Here is a 20,131-nt window from a genome sequence, read left to right as displayed (position 1 = left end):
ACGATGACAGCAAAAAAACAAAAACGAAACATCCTCTGCACTGCACCAACTGACTGAAATTTTTTAGAAAAAGATATAATACTCAATAATGTAATTAAAAAATATTAATTAATAATGAAATTAATATATTTATTTATATTTTATGAAAAATACAAAAAAATATTTTATTTTTTCAGTTAATCGATTAATATAAGATAAAATTAATTTTTTTCTTAGCATATTCATCGTAATTATTCAAATAAAATAATTTCAAAATTTAAAAAAATGTAAAAGTTTGTCAACATACATTGAACTGCGCTCAGCCATACAAGATCTCCTCCAGGAGCTGCTCCGCAACAAACACCCATCAAGAAATACACTGGCAAACTGAAAAAAAATTTATACATAAGCATACAAAGTTAAATTACAAAACTAATTTTTATCAGAAAATATTTTTTTAATTAAATAATTTTGATTAAAAATAATTTCTAAAAGAAAAAAATAACTAAAATTTTTTTTTCATAATTTTCTATAAAAAATAATAAAATAATGATTAAATTTACTTTCATTTATAATATTTATAGAAAAATAATCTATTTAAAATTGAATTGAATTATTATTTTAATATTTTATATTTTTATTACTTATTATTATTTTGATTATATGTAATTATTTTTTTATTATAAATAATATAATTATACACTAAAAATAATATTTATTTATTAATTATTATTATTAATAAGTAACTAATATAACTGAATGTGTCAAAATAAAAGTTTAACATAGATGCAATAGTAAAAAACAATAAATTGTGCACACGAATCTGTTAAGTATGTAATTGCAAAATTTTTTTTTTTTACCGAATTTTAAAAAACATTTGAAAAACAAAATGAAAATCGAAAATTCAATCGATAATTGAAAATTTTTGTAAATTGTCGCTGATCTAACCTAACAAAGTAGCTTTATGACAATTTTTATAAAAACGTCATTAACTTACGATTTTTGGCCAAAAATTTATTCATTGATATCAAAAGAATTTGCGCCAATTACGATGATCAATCATTTTCGAGAAAATAAGACAAATTTTGCAGTAAATTAATCCAATTATACTCAAAATTACAAAAAAAAAACTGATTACTGCTTGAAATAGCCAACTCTAGTCAAATTAAAAACTGTACTTTTCCCTGCGCATGCGCAGATATTAGTTATCAAACAATTGACAAAATTTATTTAAATACATAAATTTTATCAATTTCCTTTAAAATACAACAAAAAAATCAAATTTAATCTTGAAAATACTTTTAAATTAATTATTGAATTCAAATATTGAGTCGATAAATGAAAATTTGTCGAATTGTTGCCAACCTAACCTGACAAAATAACTTTTGACAATTTTCATACTTACGTCGTCAATTTACGATTTTTGGCACAAAATTTATTCATTTCTATTAAAAGAATGTGCACTAATTACGATGATCAATATTTTGTGAAAAAATAAGACAAATTTTCCATTAAATTACTACAATTATACTAGAATTACATGACGTGATTAATGCTTGACGTCAAGGACGAGAATAATCAGCTATAGTCAAATCATCAATTGGACTTTGCGTTGCGCATGCGCAGATGTGAAGTATTTAAAATAATTAAAAAAATGTTTAAAATGAAAGTTTCATCTAATTTTTCATAAATAGAACTAAATATATTGTATAATTACTAAAAAGATTATAAAAAAAATAATTGATTGATTCAATTAATGAAAATATGTCAAATTGTCGCCAACATAACCTAACAAAATAACTTTCGACAATTTTCATACTTACGTCGTCAATTTACGATTTTTGGCACAAAATTTATTCATTTCTATTAAAAGAATGTTCACTAATTACGATGATCAATATTTTGCGACAAAATAAGACAAATTTTCCAATAAATTACTACAATTATACTCGGAATATCACACGACGATGATTGCTGCTTGACGTCACGAACAAGAATAATCAACTAGTCAAATCAACAACTAGACATTGTTTTGCGCATGCGCAGATGTGAAATACTTAATATAATTAAAAAATTGTTTAAAATGCAAGTTTCATCTGATTTTTTTATAAATAGAACAAAATATATTGTCTAATTACTAAAAAGATTTAAAAACAATCATTGATTGATTCAACAAATGCAAATTTTGCTAATTGTCTAACCTAACCTAACAAATTAATTCTTGGTAAATTTTCATACTTACGTTGACAATTTACGATTTTTGGCACAAAATTTATTCATTACTATGGAAATAATGTGCACTAATTACGCTGATCAATCATTTACAAGAAAATAAGACAAATTTTCCAGTAAATTAATATAATTATACTCGGAATATCACACGACGTGATTGTTGCTTGACATGATCGAGAAGAATGATCAACTAGTCAAATCAATAACTGTACTTTGCTTTGCGCATGCGCAGATTTGAAATATTTATTTTAAAAAATGTGCAAAAAAATAAAAAATCATTTAATTTAAAACTTAATTAATTCTAATTTATTTAATTTAAAAAAATATATATATTTCTTAAAAAATTGTTCTTTTCCTAATATTGGTTAATAGTTTTCTAAATTTGTAATTAATTCTAATTTTCTGAATTAAAAAAAAAATGAATTTTAAAAAATTGTTTTTTTCCTAATATTTTCTTATTGATTTTTAAATTTGTAATTCTAATTTTTTCAATAAAAAAAATATATTTTTTTAAAAATTGTTCTTTTTCAAATATAATTTGTAATTCAATTTTTGTCGAGAATCTGATTTTGAAAAAATAACAACGTATGACTTTTAGGCGATTGATAATTGAATTTTTTGTTTTGTTATGTCAACAAAAGGGTGTAAAAAAATACATTGTGTATCAGTAAACCGATCTTGGTTTCCCGCACTCGAATCGCGCATAAGCTCGACCCCTCCCTTGTGACAAATTGAGATAAATAATCGTTTTTCACGTTACAATAGTCACTCGAAATTTGTCCCGGTGTCACTTGAAGCGGCACGCTCCTAAAAATTTCTCTGCTATAAGAGACACTTCTCCAAAATTCTAATGTGATATCTATCCTTTTTTCCCGCGATAAATCTCATCTGATACGCGATTCTCATATGTATACCTACATACTTATGTCGCGCATCATTTGTCTTTTTTTTTATACAAAATCTATTAATTTAATTTATTTTTTAATTTAATTTTTGTTAATTTAAAAAATTAAAACTTTTTATAAATAATTCTTTTGTATTATAAAATTTTCAAATTTACCTCAATATGGTACTAATTATTGTTGATAATAGTCAAAATATCCTCCATCATGTTCATTGAATCTGTAACAAAAAAAAAAAAATTAAAATATATTAGTATAACAATAATAAATTTTTTTAAAAATTTATACTTGATGTTTGTTTGATTATCACATAATTATAAAAAAAAAACAAATTAAATAGAGAAAAATATTTCAAATAATAATTTTGAAATAAATTTTAGCGAAAATTAAGGGATGATATTATGAGATAAGATCGAAATATGTAAATTGAGCGAAGCGCGAGAAAGAATAATCCTTTTTGGAATGACAAGAGTGGATTATACGAATCCATATATATAAGTTCTCATACACGGTCACAAAGCTGATCTCAATTATCGGCGGGCGTTTGGCCAATAATAATTCACTTTTGTCATTGGAAGTAAGACCATAAACTAAGTTCTGATTCACTGAAAGAGGACAAAACTTTATCGGCAATGTACCAACAACCCTTGCCGACTATTGTGGTCGTATTAACACCTTGCATAATTGCGAAGCTGCATTTCATTGTAAAGTACTAAACAGAGCTCATTTGAATATTGGCCCATTCATATTATACGTGCGGGAAGGCTAATATTTGAACCAAATCTTCAATTCAACCACAAAACATTAATATATACACCAATATCATTCGTTTCAATGAACTTTTAACATTTTTCTCAGGCTGTCTAAGTTAATTTGACTTCAAATTTTCGTAAAATAAAATTAAATTATAACATTTTCAAATGCAAATTTTAATTCCGAGTATTAAAAAAAATTTTCCTACACTAAAAAATGGTTTTTGTCTGTTTACGTTTGTTAAAATAAATTAATTTTTTCTGAAGTGAGGATAAATTAACAATTTTTTTTTAAATATATTTTTCACGCGCGCATTTAAAAAAAAATACATTAAACACTAAAATGTGCTAAAACTATATAAATTTCATATATTTATATCAACTTCAAATCCAGATATGTAAAATAAAATAAACTAGATACTAAAATTTACTGCTGTGTATTCGATTTATGAATATATTCTTATTTCCTCATCATTCTCCGCCCCTCTCTCTCTCTCACACATTTTGCTAAAGTACTAAAAAACAAAATTTCGACGGCAGTAACAATAAACCGCAGAAGCACTCATACTCCACCCCAGCAAGATAAATGCGCTATTAAGTTTTCGCCAATCAGTATCTAGTTTGATAATCGGTTAACTCTCAGCGAGTCAGGATTGGTCCAAGGCTCCGCCCAGGGGTTGATATTGATCATCCCTCAGTAACGCAGCATCCTCTATATAAACCGAATCCCCTGGGATTTATCTGATAGTTAGCTACTAGTTGAAAAACAGAGTGAATGATAATTCAAATCTGGAAATGTCAAAAATTGTTTCATTAATTTGATTAATATTAAAAAAAAAAATTTCCGTTTTGTTTCTGTTTTCGTTTTTGAATATTTTATTGAAATAATTTTGTTTTTGTGAAACTAATTTGTTAATTGACAAAAATTTGGTTTTTCCATTTGAAAAAAATGCAACTGTGATTTTGTGAGAATTATTTTTTTTTCAAATTTTATCTGGGAGAGACCAAAATGGCAGGTCATTTCGAATATGAAGATAGAGGACAGAGGATTCGTCATCGAATTGGAACGACTTCTAGACCTGCTGATTCCACTGTCGCATGTTCAAGGTAAATTAAAATTATTTTTTTTATGGTTTAAAATTAATTAATTTAAAAAAAAAAACTAATTCCTCGATTAAAAGAAAAAAAAACTATTTCCACAAAAAATAAACGAATATAAGCCAAGATTATATTTTTACCCATTTTAAGGATCAATTATTTTTTTGTAATGAAATCACTCTAATCTATACATAAAAATTAGAAATTAAAAATATTTAATTATTTATTTTATTATTTATATATAATAAATAAATATAATTTATAATTATTTACTTATTTATTTATATATTTTTGATATTTCATTCGTGATTATCTTTATCAAAGTTTTAAGTAGAAAAAAAATTATTTTACAGTTCGCAATATTATGTGGGCCCAAGCAATGACATTAGTGAAGAGGATTTAGTTGATTTACCATCTTGTGTCTATGCAGGAAGAAATCCACACCACGTGACACATACAACACAACATTCACATTCACCTTTACATTATCACATACCAAATACAACTCAAGGTAAATAAAAAATTTATTATAAATTTCCTAAACTTTTGAAAAATAATTTATAGAAATATATCAAAAAAATTTCATTCAAATTTTGGAAATTAATTAAAATTTTAATCACACAGATCACAATGACATTGATATCAATGGAGTTGAAGAAAGTTATTATCCAAATGGCAGTCCTTATAGAATTCAAAGACACGCTGCCAATATTAGAGAACGAAAACGAATGCTAAGGTGAGAAAATTTTTCTCCATCAGTGGTGAAAAAAAAATTATTTTCTTTTTTTTTAAGAAGTTTTTCAAAGTAAAAAATAATTTTCAAAACAAAAAGAATGATAAAGTAAGATAAGCAGATTGTAAGTGTAATTGCGATTTTTAGCAGCATCAACTCGGCTTTCGACGAGCTAAGGGTTCATGTACCCACCTTTCCATACGAGAAGAGGCTCTCAAAAATTGACACCCTACGATTAGCAATAGCGTACATAGCATTACTTAGGGATTGTTTGGATGCAAAACAGGATCCTTTGACTTACATCGAAAGGTGCCTTCGAGGAGAAATTATTGGCGTACGAGCTGAATGGAATACAAGTGGTAAGAAAAATTATCCTAACAATAATTAATTACCCCCTAAACATAGAAAATTGTTTTTTATAAAAAAAATAAATTGTTAAAAAAAAATTCAACTTTTTAGAAAACAGAAACTCTTGAAAAAAATACGCGTTGTTGTTTGGTTATAAATTTTCCTGTTAGGCTGTGTAATTAAAAAACAAATTAAAAAATAGTAAAAATCTGAAAATTTTGAAAAAATTAAAGAAATAATAATTTTTTCTGACTTACAGATTTAACAGCTCGATTATCGTGGATAAATTGGGAAAACCTTGGAGTCAACCCCAATCGACGATCAGTTTTAACTAATTTAGCACTAACGACTGACAATATGACCTAAAAGAAAAAATTAATTAATTTTCAAACTCTGTAAAAATACCACATAAAATTAGGGTCGTAAATAATAATATAAATCTCTAGTCTTTGTGCCCTTTGTGCAATATATAAGAATGTTTTAACATTAATTAATGTATTATGTATATAAATATCCCTCTAATCCAAAGATCTAGTTATGTATTTAGATACTATAGATATTATTATTTAATTTGAAATATAATTATTTATAAAGTAAATGCACTTTGTTTATTAAAATAAAACACTACAGAATAAGAAAATTCGCGGATATAAAATAAAATTAATTCAACATAAAACGAAAATTTACCAACTTTTTTTATTTTTAGCTTTAATGTTAGTTAAATAAACTAATATTATTAACATTTCACGACTATAAATCACTATAAATCAAATTTAGTTATAAACTAATCGTAAAAATAGTTCGCCCAAAAGTCTTTTTCTGTAATTGTCAATAAATTTTGAGGTTAAGTTACAATTGTCAATTTCATCTTAAAGTAAAAATAATTCTCGCTTCGAACAAATTTAAAAAAAAATTTTTGTATTTCTTACCTCAATTTTTCCGTAATCAGCCTATAAAACAGATGAAGATCGTAAAACATTTGACGATTGTCACACGCCTTTAGAATTACAATTATCATCTTCCTCGTCTATTGTCAAGTTTTCCACATCAAATAATTCGTTTTAGTAGTTCTTAATTATCGTTTTTCATCATCACTGGATAATAAATATTGCGAATATATTCGTAAAAAAGCAATTGAAATCATTATTTTTCACAACGAACTCGAAACATTTGTGACGCCAACGTGAATGACACACTATTGCTGAGGTACGTTTACAAATTCACTTAAGCCAATCACAATCCATTATTATTTCTTTCTCTCAAACTCAAATTAATTTTTCTTATAATTTGTTGTTAAATTATTTATCTTCGAGTACAAAAAAAACATTCAACTGGTCGATTGACAGGAAACACGAGCGGGAATACCACCGCGGTAGTTTTGAAACCTTGAACGTAACCTAAAAACTGAAGGCGGGAAAAAATATTGTAGATGTCGCTTTTCAAATAAATTTAAAATAATAAATAAAAAGTTAATTAAAAAAAAGTAAAAATAGATTTTTACAGTAATTTCAATAAAATTATAACTAACTTATTAATTAAAATAATTTTCCATTAGTTTATTAATTAATTAATAAACTAAATTTAAAATATAGATTACAAAATGGAAACTGATAATGATTGTGTGGAAATTATGGTTTTGAATAAAAAATCAAAAGAGGAATGGACTATGGATGAAAATAATAAGGCAAATTTGAAATTTATTGAACTAAATGTTCAAAATTCAAAAATATCTAGTCAATTAAAATACAATTCATCTAGAAACGATACAATCATTAAGAATGAAAATTATCAAATTGTCAACTTTGGAAAATTACCGGGAAATAAAAATTTATTCTCAAAAATACCTAAAGGTACTGTTTTATCAAACGATTGTAAAAAAAAATATCATGAAATTCAACAGAAACTTATTTCAAAAGAAGAAATTAAAATTAATGACAACAATAATGATTCCGCTGCTCAAAATGAGAAACATATAAAAAGAAATGTCAAGAACAAAACGTAAGTGTTTTTTAAATATAATAATAATAATTTTTTAAAAATAATATTTTCATTACTTTCTCTGTTTTACAGAATTGTGGAAGTTCGTCGAAATCCAACTCGATTATCAAAAAAAAATTTTGACAAAGATTTTGTAACTTCACGACAAAAATTGATTTCAACTAAACGAAAAGAGAATTTTTCAAATTCAGAAGCTAATAAACGAATTAAATTATCAAACACTGTTTACATGAATACGAGATCTGTGACAAAAAAACTTGATACAATTGGTTCTACATCACAAACTCCGAGCATTTATGATTTAATCGATTGGAAAGAGTGGCCAGCTCATGGAATGCACGAAAGACCTGTTTTTCATCTCGAGGTAACAATTTCCATTGTTTTAAAAAAAAATTAATATTAAATTATAATATAAAATATCTTTGAAAATAAAAAATTTCAATCAGAATTTTTTATTTAAATAAAAAATTAAAATATTTTTCAGCACGGTTTGGGAATTCAATACATGGATCAATTTATTAAAAAAATCGATTCAACCACTGATTTAAATAACTCCGAGGAATTAGAAATGGAATTGTCAGAATCACAAGATCATGACGAAGATTTTCTACGATTAAAAAAATTAATACGACAACGAATCGAAAATTTGGAATTTCAAAAAGTTGAAAATTCACTTGACAATGACACTGATATTTTTCAAACAATTATGCATTCCAGTTTACATTTAGTCTTAGGATTTTGTACTCAAATATCAAGTAACGAATATCAAACAGTAATTCAAAATAGATTGAAGCTTTTAAAAGAAAAAATCACCATAGACAATCAAAATGATAAAAATGAGATAAAACTTGAGAATAGCGACAGTAAAACAAATTCACTTTTATCATCAAATAATTCGAAGTCAAAAAATATCTCCAACAATACTTATAAAGTATTAAAATTTATTTCCGCACGAATGGAACCAGCAAAATGTCTCATCACACCTCGCAAATCAGTAATGACAACAAACATTCAAAATAATTCGATGACAAATATACAAAATAATTGCTCCAAACTACAAGATATTATTCGCGGTTCCTCTAAGAATGCTTTGATTCTTCTCAAAATACAAGATCCAATGAGAGTAAATTCAAAGAGAATTGAAAATTCTTGTCCCTTACAATTACAAAATAATCAATTTATTAAGCCATCGGCGACAAATTCAAAATGGAATGCTTCTACAATCAGCAATGATTCTACAATGAATATAACATCTTTTTATGAGAATTTTATTCCACTTGAGGAGATGAATTACCTTCAAGAATGTGGACAAAGTGAAAAAACAGAATATGAAATAAACGACGAGGAACAAAATAAAATTGACCAATTTACTACAAATATAAATGATTCTTCAGAAACAGTAATAGCACACGAATACATTACAGGATCCGCGTCGCAAAATTGTGATTTTCAAAATGTAGCATCAAATTTCGGTGAACAACGAAAATTAGGAATGATTGGAGATTTTTATCATCACAAACCCACTGCATTTGTAGATGAGAATACAAAAATAAAGGATTTTGAGAAAAATGAAGAAACAATGGAGGCTTTAGATTTATCTACAGTGAGATCAACAAAAGGAACTATAAGAGAAGAAATTACAAAATCAAAAAAAGAAACAATAAAACCAAAAGAAACTATAAAGTCAAAGAAAGAAAATATAAAATTAAAACAAGATTCTGTGAAATCAAAAGAAGAAATTCTAAAATCAAAAAAAGAAACTAAATCAAAGGAAGAAATTGTAAAATCAAATGAAACTATCACAAAAAGAAACGAAGAGCTTATCAATAAAGAAGATTTACAAATATTACTAGAAAATACAATAATTTTATATTGTATAATCACTGGAGTTAATCAAGAAAATGTCGCTAATTACATAGACACTTTAAATGCCACAGAAACTCTAGAATGGCTAAAAGAAAACTATATCTAATAACCTCAAAAAGATTTGCAATTCTTCATTTTAAATATTTAATTTAAGATTTGTTTCTGCATTCGTTAATTAAAAATATTTATTCTCTTGTTTGTAATAAAACAAATATTAAATGTAACCGTTTTAAAATAAAAATAATTTTTTCTTATGCAAATTCAATCAGAATTTGAAAAAAAAGTTCTGTAAGGGAAAAAATTAAATTAAAAATCAAATTAAAACTTAATTAAAAATTAAAGTAAAAATTAAAGTAAAAATTAAATTAAAAAAGAAATTTAAGAAAAAAGAACTAAAACATTAACAAAAAATTAAATATTAAATTGAAAAAAAGTTAAATTAAAAATTGAAATTTGTAATATTTAAATATATTAATTATTTTATTAAGTGCAGTAAAATCGTACAATTCATTTTAAAAACCACTTGATAATTACTTGAATAATTCTTAAATTTCCTTATAAATATATGAATTTTTTTCGAAATTTAATTTTTAATTTAAATAACTTTTAATTTTAATTTAAATATGAATAATTATTATATATATTCTAATATTTGTTAAACATTAAATCTCTTTAAAATAATACCATCATTTAGTCCAGCGTATATCAAAGACAGAGAGATGATAAAAATTGCGATAAAAATGAATAATATTCCAATTGTGCCGTGTCAAACTCGATTAGAACGACGTTTCCCTTGTTTTTGTCTAAAAATAAAATAAATAATTAACAATTGTTGAATAATAATAAATACAAGATTTAAAAAAGAAAAAAAGTGAAAATTATACTTTTTCCTGTCATCAGAATTCGAATCGCTTTCTTCAGTCTCAGTTTTACTTTCATCAAAATCTTCCGAAGAACTTTCCTCCTCAGATACATGTTTCGCTTTTTTATTTTCTCGAGATTTTTTCTTATCCTTTCTATCACGTTTCTTTTTCGATTTTTCATCATCGTCACTAAATGATTCACGTTTTACTTCTTCCTTTCGTGAACTCTTTTTCTTTCTCTCTCGCCTTTTATAATCGTCGGATTTTCTCGAATTACGTGAACTTGAATTTGAATATCCCGAGTCCTCTCTAGGTTTTCTAAAAAAAAATCAACAATTAAAAAATAAATAAACAAATTAATTTTTATGAATAAAAATTAAAATATAAAACTAACCGTGAATGATTTCTCGGTGACAAATCGTATTTATCAATTTTTTCTGAATAATCACTATCAGAAATATTTTCCTCAACGTCAATTTCTCTTACTTTTCGTTTTCTCTTACCATCTCGATATTTTTTATTCTTATTCTTATCATTTCGATAAATAATACTGATATTTGGAATCTCATATTTATCATATTTTTCTTGTTTCCTTCGATTTTTATTTTCAGTTTGCACCACGTGTAATCGATACAATTGGAGTAAAATAACCAAAGTATTTTTGCAGGTGAAAAAAATATTCATGTAACTTACTATCTGATAGTGAATAATTAAAATGAGTCTAAATGACAAGAATGGTCCATCCTGTAATAAAATTCCACATTATTTATTTATTTAAAGGAAAATTTATTTTTTATTTAAAACAATAAAAAATAATTATGCTTTTTACCTGTAGCAACATATTTATTGCAATTCCCCAAACATCAATGCTACAGCAACTTGTTTCAGTTGGCACTTTTTTCTTAATGGCACTTCCAGATGAGAGTCTTGATTTTCTCGATTTTGTTGCTGTTAAAACAACAGTAAATTGCATCAATGACCATGACCAAATGCCCAATGTTAAATAAACTAAAACTGGCTCTCTTGCTATTTTATCTTCTTTAAACGAGTCAAAAAATTCAATAATATCGGCAGCAGTGCCAATGTACACCAAAAGAAGTTGACTCAATTGATCTCTTGTTAAATCACCCTTTGGCAGCATCCATCGGCCAATTATTAAAATTAACATTAAAAATTGTTCGATCAAAGTCACCCAAGTCTCTGTTGATATTTGAATTGTTGGCAATTTTATGTTCACCTGTAATTATTCCAAATAAATATTTATTATTGATTTAAAAGAAATTTTTTTTAATAATATTAAAAAACAATAAGTATTAATTTGATTACTCGTAAAAAAAAATTTTATATCCTCCCTTAAAAATCTCAACCTTTCAATTGAATTAAAAAATAATCAAGATAATAGTTTGATTTATATAGGGCGATAAAAAAATGGATCTGTATTAAAATGAAATAACTTACGCCTAATGCCTTTTCCAGGTGTTTTAAATCAGAGGCAGCTAAATTCGTAAAATCTAAACTCTCAGAAATATTAATATTTGATCCTCGCATATGAATTCTTTTTTCAACTTTATCCAATTCCAAAAGCCAAATTGCCGGCACCACACTTCCCAAATAAAGAAATACTGATGGACAAAACCTGTAAAAAAAAAATTGAATTAAATTAAATAAAATTCTTTTCTCTAAAAATTTATTTATTCTTTAAGAAAATTTTTTTAATTTCTTTAAGAGAAATAATAAAAATCTATTAATTTCGAATTAAATAAAATTTTAATTTAATAATATTTGCTCTTTTTAAGATTAAAAAATAATATTTTGTTTTTTAATTTTAAAATGCACTTTAACGAATACTAGATGTCCCTAATATCTATCTTTTTTTTATATATATCAAGATCGAACCCTTCTTTCACACAGGAAGTCAATATTTTTTGACCCGATTTCTCCAGACTATTCTCATGTGATAGTTACTAATGTACAATTTCCGTCTGTCAAACTGAGTTGATCGTTCAAAACACACCCCAAAAATAGAGGTACTCCTTGAAAGCCAATTTTTTTTTTTTTTTCATATTGTTAACTTTTTCGAGCGGAAAATTACCTTATTATATCAAATCTCACATGAATTTCCATAAAATTTAGATTTATTAAATAAAATTGCACTTGACCTACATTTTTTACTTTTTTGTTAATTAGGAAAATAAAAATATATCGCACGTGCTTCAATTTATATTTTTATACGTACGAAAATATATTTTACAAACAAAAAAAAAAAAAATGCAAAAATTACTTTTGGAATTAAATAATTAATAAATTAAAAAATTAAACCAAAAACTATAATATGATTAATTCTTACCATTTCCATTCCTGATTTTCTTTTATAGTGAGTGTAAAAATTCCCTCAAAAAACAAGAGTAAAATTGGACAACAAAGATACCAATAAGTTGGATTTGATTTAAAGTTTGTAACTTGCCAAATCGCAATAAAACCATGAGAAGCAAAAACTAATCGCGTAATTATCGCTTTTATTGTTGCTAAAAATTTCGCCATTTCCAATTTGTTTATCATGAAATATAAATAAATGACGAAACCGAAAATCCACCAGAATCACACAATTTCATTTTCTTTTTATAATGATAATTCAAAATCTTCTCCTTTCGTATAATTCAATATTGAAACAAATTACAAAGTAATAAAAATTTCTATTACAGATAATTTTCAACATATCTGATAAATATTTAGTTTTTATTCAAAAAAAAAAAAAATGTGAACTGATTCAAGTAAGGGATGAGAAAGAACTGCGATTTAGAAAATAAAATTTCAAATATCCCAAGTGATGCGCAAGCGTACTATACAATATATATTGTGGTATTTAAAAAATTCAAATAAGCAAAGTTTTTCAATTGTTTTTCAATTTTATCAAAATTTAACAATTTTTGCAAATTAGTGTAAATTACAAAAATAAACTTTGTACATGCCCCTTTAGAATGATTATTCTGAATACTTTCATGTATTTTATAAAAATTGATTATTCTTCATAATTTATAATGAATATAAAATTAATACAATAAAAACCTTAAAAATTAATCAAAAATCGCAAAAATAGATTAAATTTTCAAAAAATTATTTTAAAAAAACATCGTCAGTTAATAAACTAGGAATCATGTTCATCGACCTAATCGATGGAAAATAAGGAGACCTGTAATTAAATGTCATATGTAATCAACTTAGACTTTGGATTAGTCAGTTGATATTGAGGTCTAGGTGAAAAAAAAAAAAATGTTTACGTATTCCTGATGACGAATGTGGCACGTGATAAATTGAAAATCGACAAAAAAAAAAAGAAAGAAATGATTATGGAAATATTGGAAATAATAGCACAGAATATGAAAAGCGGCCTCTGGTTTCAGTCGATTGTATTATGGTAAAATGTCGACCAGTGTTTTTTTTCACGACTCGTGCAAAAATGTAAATAAACTTTTAATCAGTTGACTACACGAGTAACTATTTAATAATACACGCAATATGCGTGTAATTCTCCAAGTGCTTCGTTTTCCAAAAGCCCAAAGGTGAGTGTAAATTTGGAAGTTTTTAAAAAAAAAATTTTTTTCCTTCACAAAATCCTGAAGCAATATAGTAAAACGACTTTTTGACGTACGAGAGGAATTTCATTCTGAAATCTGGACACGCATGCACTATATGACGTATTATTATTGTTTTTTTTTCTCCCTACCAATATTCGTCTATTGTTTAACAGTAACAATTACCATTGTTTCCAATCGACTACATGTTATCCTTTATCTATTTTGCATTCCTTTTTTTTTTATTTGACACTAGCATTTAATAAATCTCAAGGTGTTAATGACAAAAATTATTTTTTTAATTTTAAAATTCATTAAGGTAATTTTTTTTTTATAAACGGATTTTTAATATTCGTTTAAAAAATTAAATTTTTATTCCTATATCTCAACTTTTTTCATAATTTTATATATATTTTTTTGTTTTGTATTAAATAAAATTTAATTTATTGAAATAAATTTTGAAATTACGTGATTTGTTCATATTTCCATAAAATTGCAAACAATTTATCTCAGATTGTGTCCGCGTGTAATATGACTAAAAGAAGAGCGTGATATATTAGTCGATGAATATAAAAATAACTTGTGTATTACATTACGTCTTGAGTGTATTACGTATGTAATGTTAATATTAATTTATCACTACAAAGATTGTATTTTTTTTTTTTACAGATGAACGTTCCTTTGTATGGAACGGGAGCAATTATAATTCTGATTGTTGCCTTGTTTGACTTTGGAACAGTTCTACAATTTTTAATTTGCATATTTCTATTTATTCTAGGGTAAGTATTTCAAATTATTCATTAAATATTTGAAAATTTTTTTCAAATACCACAAATATTTAATATTGTATAGTTTGTATTAAAATTAAATTATTTTTACTTAATTTAAATGCCTAATAATTTTAATTATAATTTAATTATTAATTAATTAATAAAATTAATTTATCTATAATATTTAAATTGCATTTTTCAGGACAATAGTTTATATTTATAAACAAATTCCTTCATCTTTTCAAAATGCAGTTACATTTTCAAGAGAAGACATCTCCGAATCAAGTAAAAGATTATGGGAGGTAAAAAGAATTTTCATTTTTTTCAATTGAAAAAAAAAAGGAAAAAGTATAGTAAAAATATTTTTTTTTTAATTAAATGTTCTAGCGTTTGGAAGAGATATCCAAAGAGTCGAAGGAAAAGATGATATTTAGTCAAGATCGAAGAATTACGGGTAGTAGAATTATTGATGAATCTCTACAAGTAAGAAAAAAATTTTATTTTCTTAAAAAATAATTTTTTTCTCATTATAACAGTAATTTTCGATTTTACAGGAAATTTTAGACTTCGTCTTAAGAGATTACGTTGAATCATGGTATAGTAATTTTACTAATGACCGAGAATTCCTCCTCTCGGTTAGAGATACTGCTCGAAAAATTATGATAAACGTATCCAATAGGTATGTTAATTTATTTTTCAAATTAAAAAAAAATCAAAATCAAACATCGAAAAAATAATATTTATTTAAAAAATCTCAAAATGAATTCTAATTTTTATTATTAATATAAATTATTTCCAATTAAATTCTTAATGAAATATCATTCAAATAAAAAATTTGTTTCCAAATAAATTAAAAAAAAAAAATTTATTATTTACAGAGTAAAAGAAGTAGATTGGATTCCCTACTTAACAACGCGTCTTGTAGATGATGCAGCGTCACATATGAGATTATATCAACAGGCTCGAGCAAAAATGAAACAGATTCAATTAAATAAAATTTCAAAACCGAATAGTTCGAGTACTTCAGGCGGTACGCCAAAACGTGTTACTACTCATCGTAGAAATATGAGCGATACGGATATATCATGGTATTCTCAGTCAAAATTTTATACACCAAATTTAACATCTCTAACAGAGCCGAAGGAAAATAAAGAAACGAAGAATAATCCTGATTCTTTGGAAAATATTTTTTTCGACTTAGAAGTTCAAATGGAAAAGAATTTTTTGTGCAGGAATTTAGTTTGTACAAATGAAGCCGCGGAGAGGACATTCCTGACAGAAATTTCAGAAGTTATTTTATATTTAGTTCTCCCAAAAGAAGATTTCGATTGTATACCATTAAGATATTTCTTAAGGGATTTATTCGTTAATGTCATAATTAGGCCCCTATTGAATCTACTTTCGGATCCTGATTACATTAATCAAACTTTTATATGGCTGGTAAGTTTTTTTTTTTTTTTAAATTAAATTTCAAATTTTCATATTTATGTTTCTTTTTTCTTTCAGTGCTCTAAAGAAAATAACTTGCCGAGTGATGTTTTCTTAACAGTTATTAGAATAACAGACAATCTAGAAGAATTAATAGCGACAAAAAATATAGTTAACAGAAGATTAGCCTATATAAGATCCAAAGAGATTGGAGGTGAAGATGACGTTTCAATAAAACAGGAATTAAATAGTCTTCTTTATATGAAAAAAATTCTCGACACACGAATAATTGGTATGCAAGAGGGTTTAAAAACCGAAAACGATTCCTCTGAACAGTGTCCCGAGTGGAATAGATTTTTAGTGCCAGGTCATAAATTAATTCATTTACCTCTCGATGAATTATTAAGAAACAATATTGCCTTGAGTTATTTTATTGATTTTATGACGAGTATCAACGCTGAAGCTTATCTTTATTTTTATTTAAATATTTATGGTTGGCGAGTGTCTGCCGAGCAGCAAATATCAGAAATTGAATTGGAAAAAATACGTCGACAACATTCGTCAACAACAACAACAACAACAACAAAAGAAGTGAAACGTCGACATTCTGATTTGGGAAATTTAAAAGAAGCTGCTGTAAAAATTTATCAACAATATTTGACCGATAAAGCAAATATTAAATTACAATTAGACGACATATTGGTTAAAAATCTTTTAATGAGAATAAAAAATGAATCAATTAAAGAAACATGGTTTGACGAGCTACAAATTTGTTGCTATGAAAAATTAAAGAATGACGAGAAATTTTTACCAGCTTTCAAAAGATCAGCTTCGTATTTAAAACTTTTGGCGGAATTGGATTTATTGAAAGATTCAACTTCTGAGGATGATTCAAAATCATTGGATAGTATTAGTGTATCGAGTATAAATAATGAAACGGAATTGGAACAGGCTTCATGGTTGGAAAGTCAAAAAGCTGAGACTCAATCAAATTCAAGTTCATCGTCGGGTAGTCGTGTGGGAAGTGATTTTAGATCGTTGGACGAATTAGAAGGTGATCGAGGGAGTTTAAAGGAATTTAAAAAATTATCCAAACCAACTATTGATGCAGAAAAAGTCACTGAGGGAAAAGAAGCAACGGCATATTTTGAATCAAATTCGGAAAATATTTTTCCACTTGACGAAAGTCTTCAAGATCCAAATGTTATTAAAAAATTACAACAAGGTCGTTTTAGAATTACGGCGATAATTATTGAAACTGGCATTGTCAGCGATAAAGGAAAAACTTATGGTATTTATGCGGTGGCAGTGACAAAGACTTTTGAAACGGGTTATCAGGAAAAGTGGCATATTTATCGACGATATTCCGATTTTCACGATCTCTATCAACGTGTAAAGGAAAAATATTTTGATTTAGCGAAAATTCCATTTCCCGGGAAAAAGGCATTTCACAATATGGAACGATCTGTACTTGAAAAACGAATGGTCATGTTAAATGCCTGGTTAAATCAATTAACGAAACCAAATATCGCCGATGGCCACATGGGATTGCAAAATTTGCTTCTTGCTTTTTTGGAACAGGGCGATTACGATAAGGGCGTCACTGGTGGACATATTTCGCGAACGGTAATTATTTCTTTGCTCCAAACAAAATTTTTTTTTACATTTATCAAAACTAAAATTTTTATTTTCAATAATTTTTTTTTTAAATTAATTTATTTTTTAAATTGTTAATTTCAGATTGACACTTTGGTGAATCCTTTGAAATCATCAATGAAGACGGTAACGCAGGCGGTTAAAACAATGCCCGATAATATGATAAATACAGTGGACGGTGTTATGGACAAATTATTTGGAAGTGCAAAAAAACACGATATAATTTATGAAAGTGTAAAAGTCGGAGCAAGTTTAGATACAGAGGTAATTATTTTCTATTCGATAAAAAATTAATTTTTCTCTGTCGTAAAAACAAAAAAAAAAATAAAAATCCTATTTTTCAGACCGACGATAATATTCCCCTGCGAATAATTCTTCTTCTAATGGACGAAATTTTCGACTTAAAAGTCAGAAATCAATGGCTAAGACGAAGAATTGTTACTTTATTAAGACAAATTATTCGAACAATGTTTGGTGATATTGTAAATAGAAGAATTATAGAATATGTTTCAGAGCAAACGAGTCCGAAAAATGTTGCAAAGTACTTGAATATATTCAAGTAAGTTAATTAATTAAAAACAAAAATATTTCTAAAAAAAAAAAGATCTTTTATATAATATTTGTTAAAATTATAAAATTTATTTTAGAAATAGTTTTTGGCCTAATGGCGTAAAGGCTGGACCTAAACCTCATCGGACACCAGAGATGAAAAGCAGAACGCGAATAGACGCGAAAGTTGCGCTTCTCGCTTGTTTTTCTGATGATCTTAAACATATCATAGGCAGCGAGACTACAAGATGTGGATTATTGCGAGTTTTTGAACTCTTTCAGCGACCTGTGTTGAATAGAAGACTGCTATATGTACTATTAGAAGGGATTATTGAAACTCTATTCCCAAAAAGAGATTTCGTTTCAATTATTAGAAAATTATACTCGCCACATATTAAGAACAAAACTCAGGCCAAGTCTTGACGAAACTAAAAATTATTTAGCAATCGTGTTTTTAAACATATATTATTTTATTTTGAATATAGAAAAAAAAAAATAAATTGCTAATATGTGATTATTTGCCAAATGGATATTTAGAGCTAAGAAATTTAACGTGAAACATTTTCTTGCGTGATAGCTCCAAAGTCAATTTGAAACTACGTCACACTTTATACATAAATATATACGATTTAAAAAATGCCAGATTTATTTCTAATAATTGTAAGTTAAATTTTCGAATATAAGAAATTATTTTTATTATTTAAAAATGTTTTTTTAAAATATTTCAATTTTTTCTTTTATTCATCGCGTGCCTTTGAGTTACAAGATTTTTATTGATATAATTAAATATAATATTTTAATATTATATTTTAATGTGTTGTTATTCTCAAATATGGTATTGGGACTAAAAACTATAGAGGAACAAATAAAAAAAAAAGATTTGTCATAAACTCGAAGACTTAAAGAAATTTGCCTATTTATATTGTTTTCTTTATTTTTTTAAAATAATTTAAAGAAAAAAATTTTATTTTTATTATCTATGATAAGGAACCACTGATGATTCTTTTATCAATCACACAAAAATAGCAATCATTCCATTTGCATTTTTAGATTTAAAAACAATTTTTCATAGAATTTTTTTTCAATAGACAAAATTCGATGTGAATAGAGAGGATAATTTTATTTTTTAATTGAATATAATTTTCTCTTAAAAAAAAAGAAAAAGAAGATGAAATTCTATTCTAAAATGATATTAGATAGGTAATAAAGAATCTTTTGTTTAGCACGATAAATTATTCGCAAGCGTACTATAGAAAATTATACACATATATATATAAATATGTACATCAATGTCGTACCTCTGTATATACATTTGTTTCTATTGTAATTATTCATAGGCGACATTTAACAACTTTGCAGATTAAAGATCTCTTTATATTATAAAA

General features: G+C 25.8%; 4 protein-coding genes and 1 long non-coding RNA gene across 8 annotated transcripts; 3 read left to right on the top strand and 2 right to left on the bottom strand.

Moving 5' to 3' along the window:
- LOC127288534 (uncharacterized) lies at positions 1-4,548 on the bottom strand. 2 transcript variants are annotated; one of them, XR_007844057.1, is made up of 4 exons: positions 4,297-4,548; positions 3,272-3,333; positions 287-366; positions 1-53 (listed from the first exon to the last, which is right to left on the bottom strand). It is a non-coding gene; the product is annotated as an uncharacterized LOC127288534 (long non-coding RNA). The 2 variants fall into 2 exon arrangements; XR_007844058.1 differs by lacking the exons at positions 3,272-3,333; positions 4,297-4,548 and adding an exon at positions 1,385-1,535 and having other exon boundaries at positions 4-53.
- Positions 4,549-4,627: 79 nt separating this feature from the next.
- LOC127288529 (basic helix-loop-helix transcription factor amos) lies at positions 4,628-6,642 on the top strand. 2 transcript variants are annotated; one of them, XM_051316036.1, is made up of 5 exons: positions 4,628-4,972; positions 5,317-5,474; positions 5,588-5,699; positions 5,847-6,055; positions 6,304-6,642. In XM_051316036.1, the coding sequence occupies exons 1-5, from the start codon at positions 4,875-4,877 to the stop codon at positions 6,408-6,410; spliced, it is 684 nt and encodes a 227-aa protein (XP_051171993.1). In that variant the 5' UTR covers positions 4,628-4,874; the 3' UTR covers positions 6,411-6,642. The 2 variants fall into 2 exon arrangements, with proteins under 2 accessions (XP_051171993.1, XP_051171992.1); XM_051316035.1 differs by having other exon boundaries at positions 4,632-4,972; positions 5,844-6,055.
- A 459-nt stretch (positions 6,643-7,101) lies between these two features.
- Positions 7,102-10,127, top strand: LOC127288520 (uncharacterized). The gene is made up of 4 exons (XM_051316012.1): positions 7,102-7,250; positions 7,637-8,042; positions 8,115-8,406; positions 8,527-10,127. The coding sequence occupies exons 2-4, from the start codon at positions 7,645-7,647 to the stop codon at positions 10,012-10,014; spliced, it is 2,178 nt and encodes a 725-aa protein (XP_051171969.1). The 5' UTR covers positions 7,102-7,250; positions 7,637-7,644; the 3' UTR covers positions 10,015-10,127.
- Positions 7,244-13,366, bottom strand: LOC127288523 (transmembrane protein 26). 2 transcript variants are annotated; one of them, XR_007844056.1, is made up of 7 exons: positions 13,119-13,366; positions 12,230-12,407; positions 11,601-12,008; positions 11,166-11,515; positions 10,793-11,089; positions 10,593-10,711; positions 7,244-7,448 (listed from the first exon to the last, which is right to left on the bottom strand). XR_007844056.1 is itself a non-coding variant. In XM_051316020.1 (6 exons), the coding sequence occupies exons 1-6, from the start codon at positions 13,328-13,330 to the stop codon at positions 10,675-10,677; spliced, it is 1,482 nt and encodes a 493-aa protein (XP_051171977.1). In that variant the 5' UTR covers positions 13,331-13,366; the 3' UTR covers positions 10,438-10,674. The 2 variants fall into 2 exon arrangements, 1 of the variants encoding a protein (XP_051171977.1); XM_051316020.1 differs by lacking the exon at positions 7,244-7,448 and having other exon boundaries at positions 10,438-10,711.
- A 636-nt stretch (positions 13,367-14,002) lies between these two features.
- Positions 14,003-20,131, top strand: LOC127288517 (sorting nexin-13-like). Its single transcript, XM_051316010.1, has 10 exons — positions 14,003-14,331; positions 15,013-15,122; positions 15,316-15,415; positions 15,501-15,596; positions 15,668-15,792; positions 15,992-16,553; positions 16,620-18,167; positions 18,282-18,461; positions 18,542-18,756; positions 18,845-20,131. Exons 2-10 carry the CDS (start codon positions 15,013-15,015, stop codon positions 19,167-19,169), a joined length of 3,261 nt encoding a protein of 1,086 aa, XP_051171967.1. The 5' UTR covers positions 14,003-14,331; the 3' UTR covers positions 19,170-20,131.

This window comes from Leptopilina boulardi, unplaced genomic scaffold (genome assembly GCF_019393585.1).
Source record: "Leptopilina boulardi isolate dan_hultmark-lab unplaced genomic scaffold, ZJU_Lbou_2.1 LbouV2_392, whole genome shotgun sequence".
Lineage (NCBI taxonomy): Eukaryota > Metazoa > Arthropoda > Insecta > Hymenoptera > Figitidae > Leptopilina > Leptopilina boulardi.
Note: the sequence above shows the minus strand (reverse complement) of the source record. Positions and strands in the feature narration are given on the sequence as shown.

Excerpts from the sequence above, each read along its gene's own strand:
- LOC127288517 (XM_051316010.1), top strand. The coding sequence starts at position 15,013 with ATGAACGTTCCTTTGTATGGAACGGGAGCAATTATAATTCTGATTGTT. Across the intron at positions 15,123-15,315 it reads ATATTTCTATTTATTCTAGG|GACAATAGTTTATATTTATA; the intron begins GTAAGTATTTCA and ends TGCATTTTTCAG. Across the intron at positions 15,597-15,667 it reads TTATTGATGAATCTCTACAA|GAAATTTTAGACTTCGTCTT; the intron begins GTAAGAAAAAAA and ends TCGATTTTACAG.
- LOC127288523 (XM_051316020.1), bottom strand. The coding sequence starts at position 13,330 with ATGATAAACAAATTGGAAATGGCGAAATTTTTAGCAACAATAAAAGCG. Across the intron at positions 11,516-11,600 it reads CAATAAATATGTTGCTACAG|GATGGACCATTCTTGTCATT; the intron begins GTAAAAAGCATA and ends ATTTTATTACAG. Across the intron at positions 10,712-10,792 it reads AATTCTGATGACAGGAAAAA|ACAAAAACAAGGGAAACGTC; the intron begins GTATAATTTTCA and ends TTTTATTTTTAG.
- LOC127288520 (XM_051316012.1), top strand. The coding sequence starts at position 7,645 with ATGGAAACTGATAATGATTGTGTGGAAATTATGGTTTTGAATAAAAAA. Across the intron at positions 8,043-8,114 it reads AGAAATGTCAAGAACAAAAC|AATTGTGGAAGTTCGTCGAA; the intron begins GTAAGTGTTTTT and ends TCTGTTTTACAG. Across the intron at positions 8,407-8,526 it reads GACCTGTTTTTCATCTCGAG|CACGGTTTGGGAATTCAATA; the intron begins GTAACAATTTCC and ends AATATTTTTCAG.
- LOC127288529 (XM_051316035.1), top strand. The coding sequence starts at position 4,875 with ATGGCAGGTCATTTCGAATATGAAGATAGAGGACAGAGGATTCGTCAT. Across the intron at positions 4,973-5,316 it reads TCCACTGTCGCATGTTCAAG|TTCGCAATATTATGTGGGCC; the intron begins GTAAATTAAAAT and ends ATTATTTTACAG. Across the intron at positions 6,056-6,303 it reads AGCTGAATGGAATACAAGTG|ATTTAACAGCTCGATTATCG; the intron begins GTAAGAAAAATT and ends TCTGACTTACAG.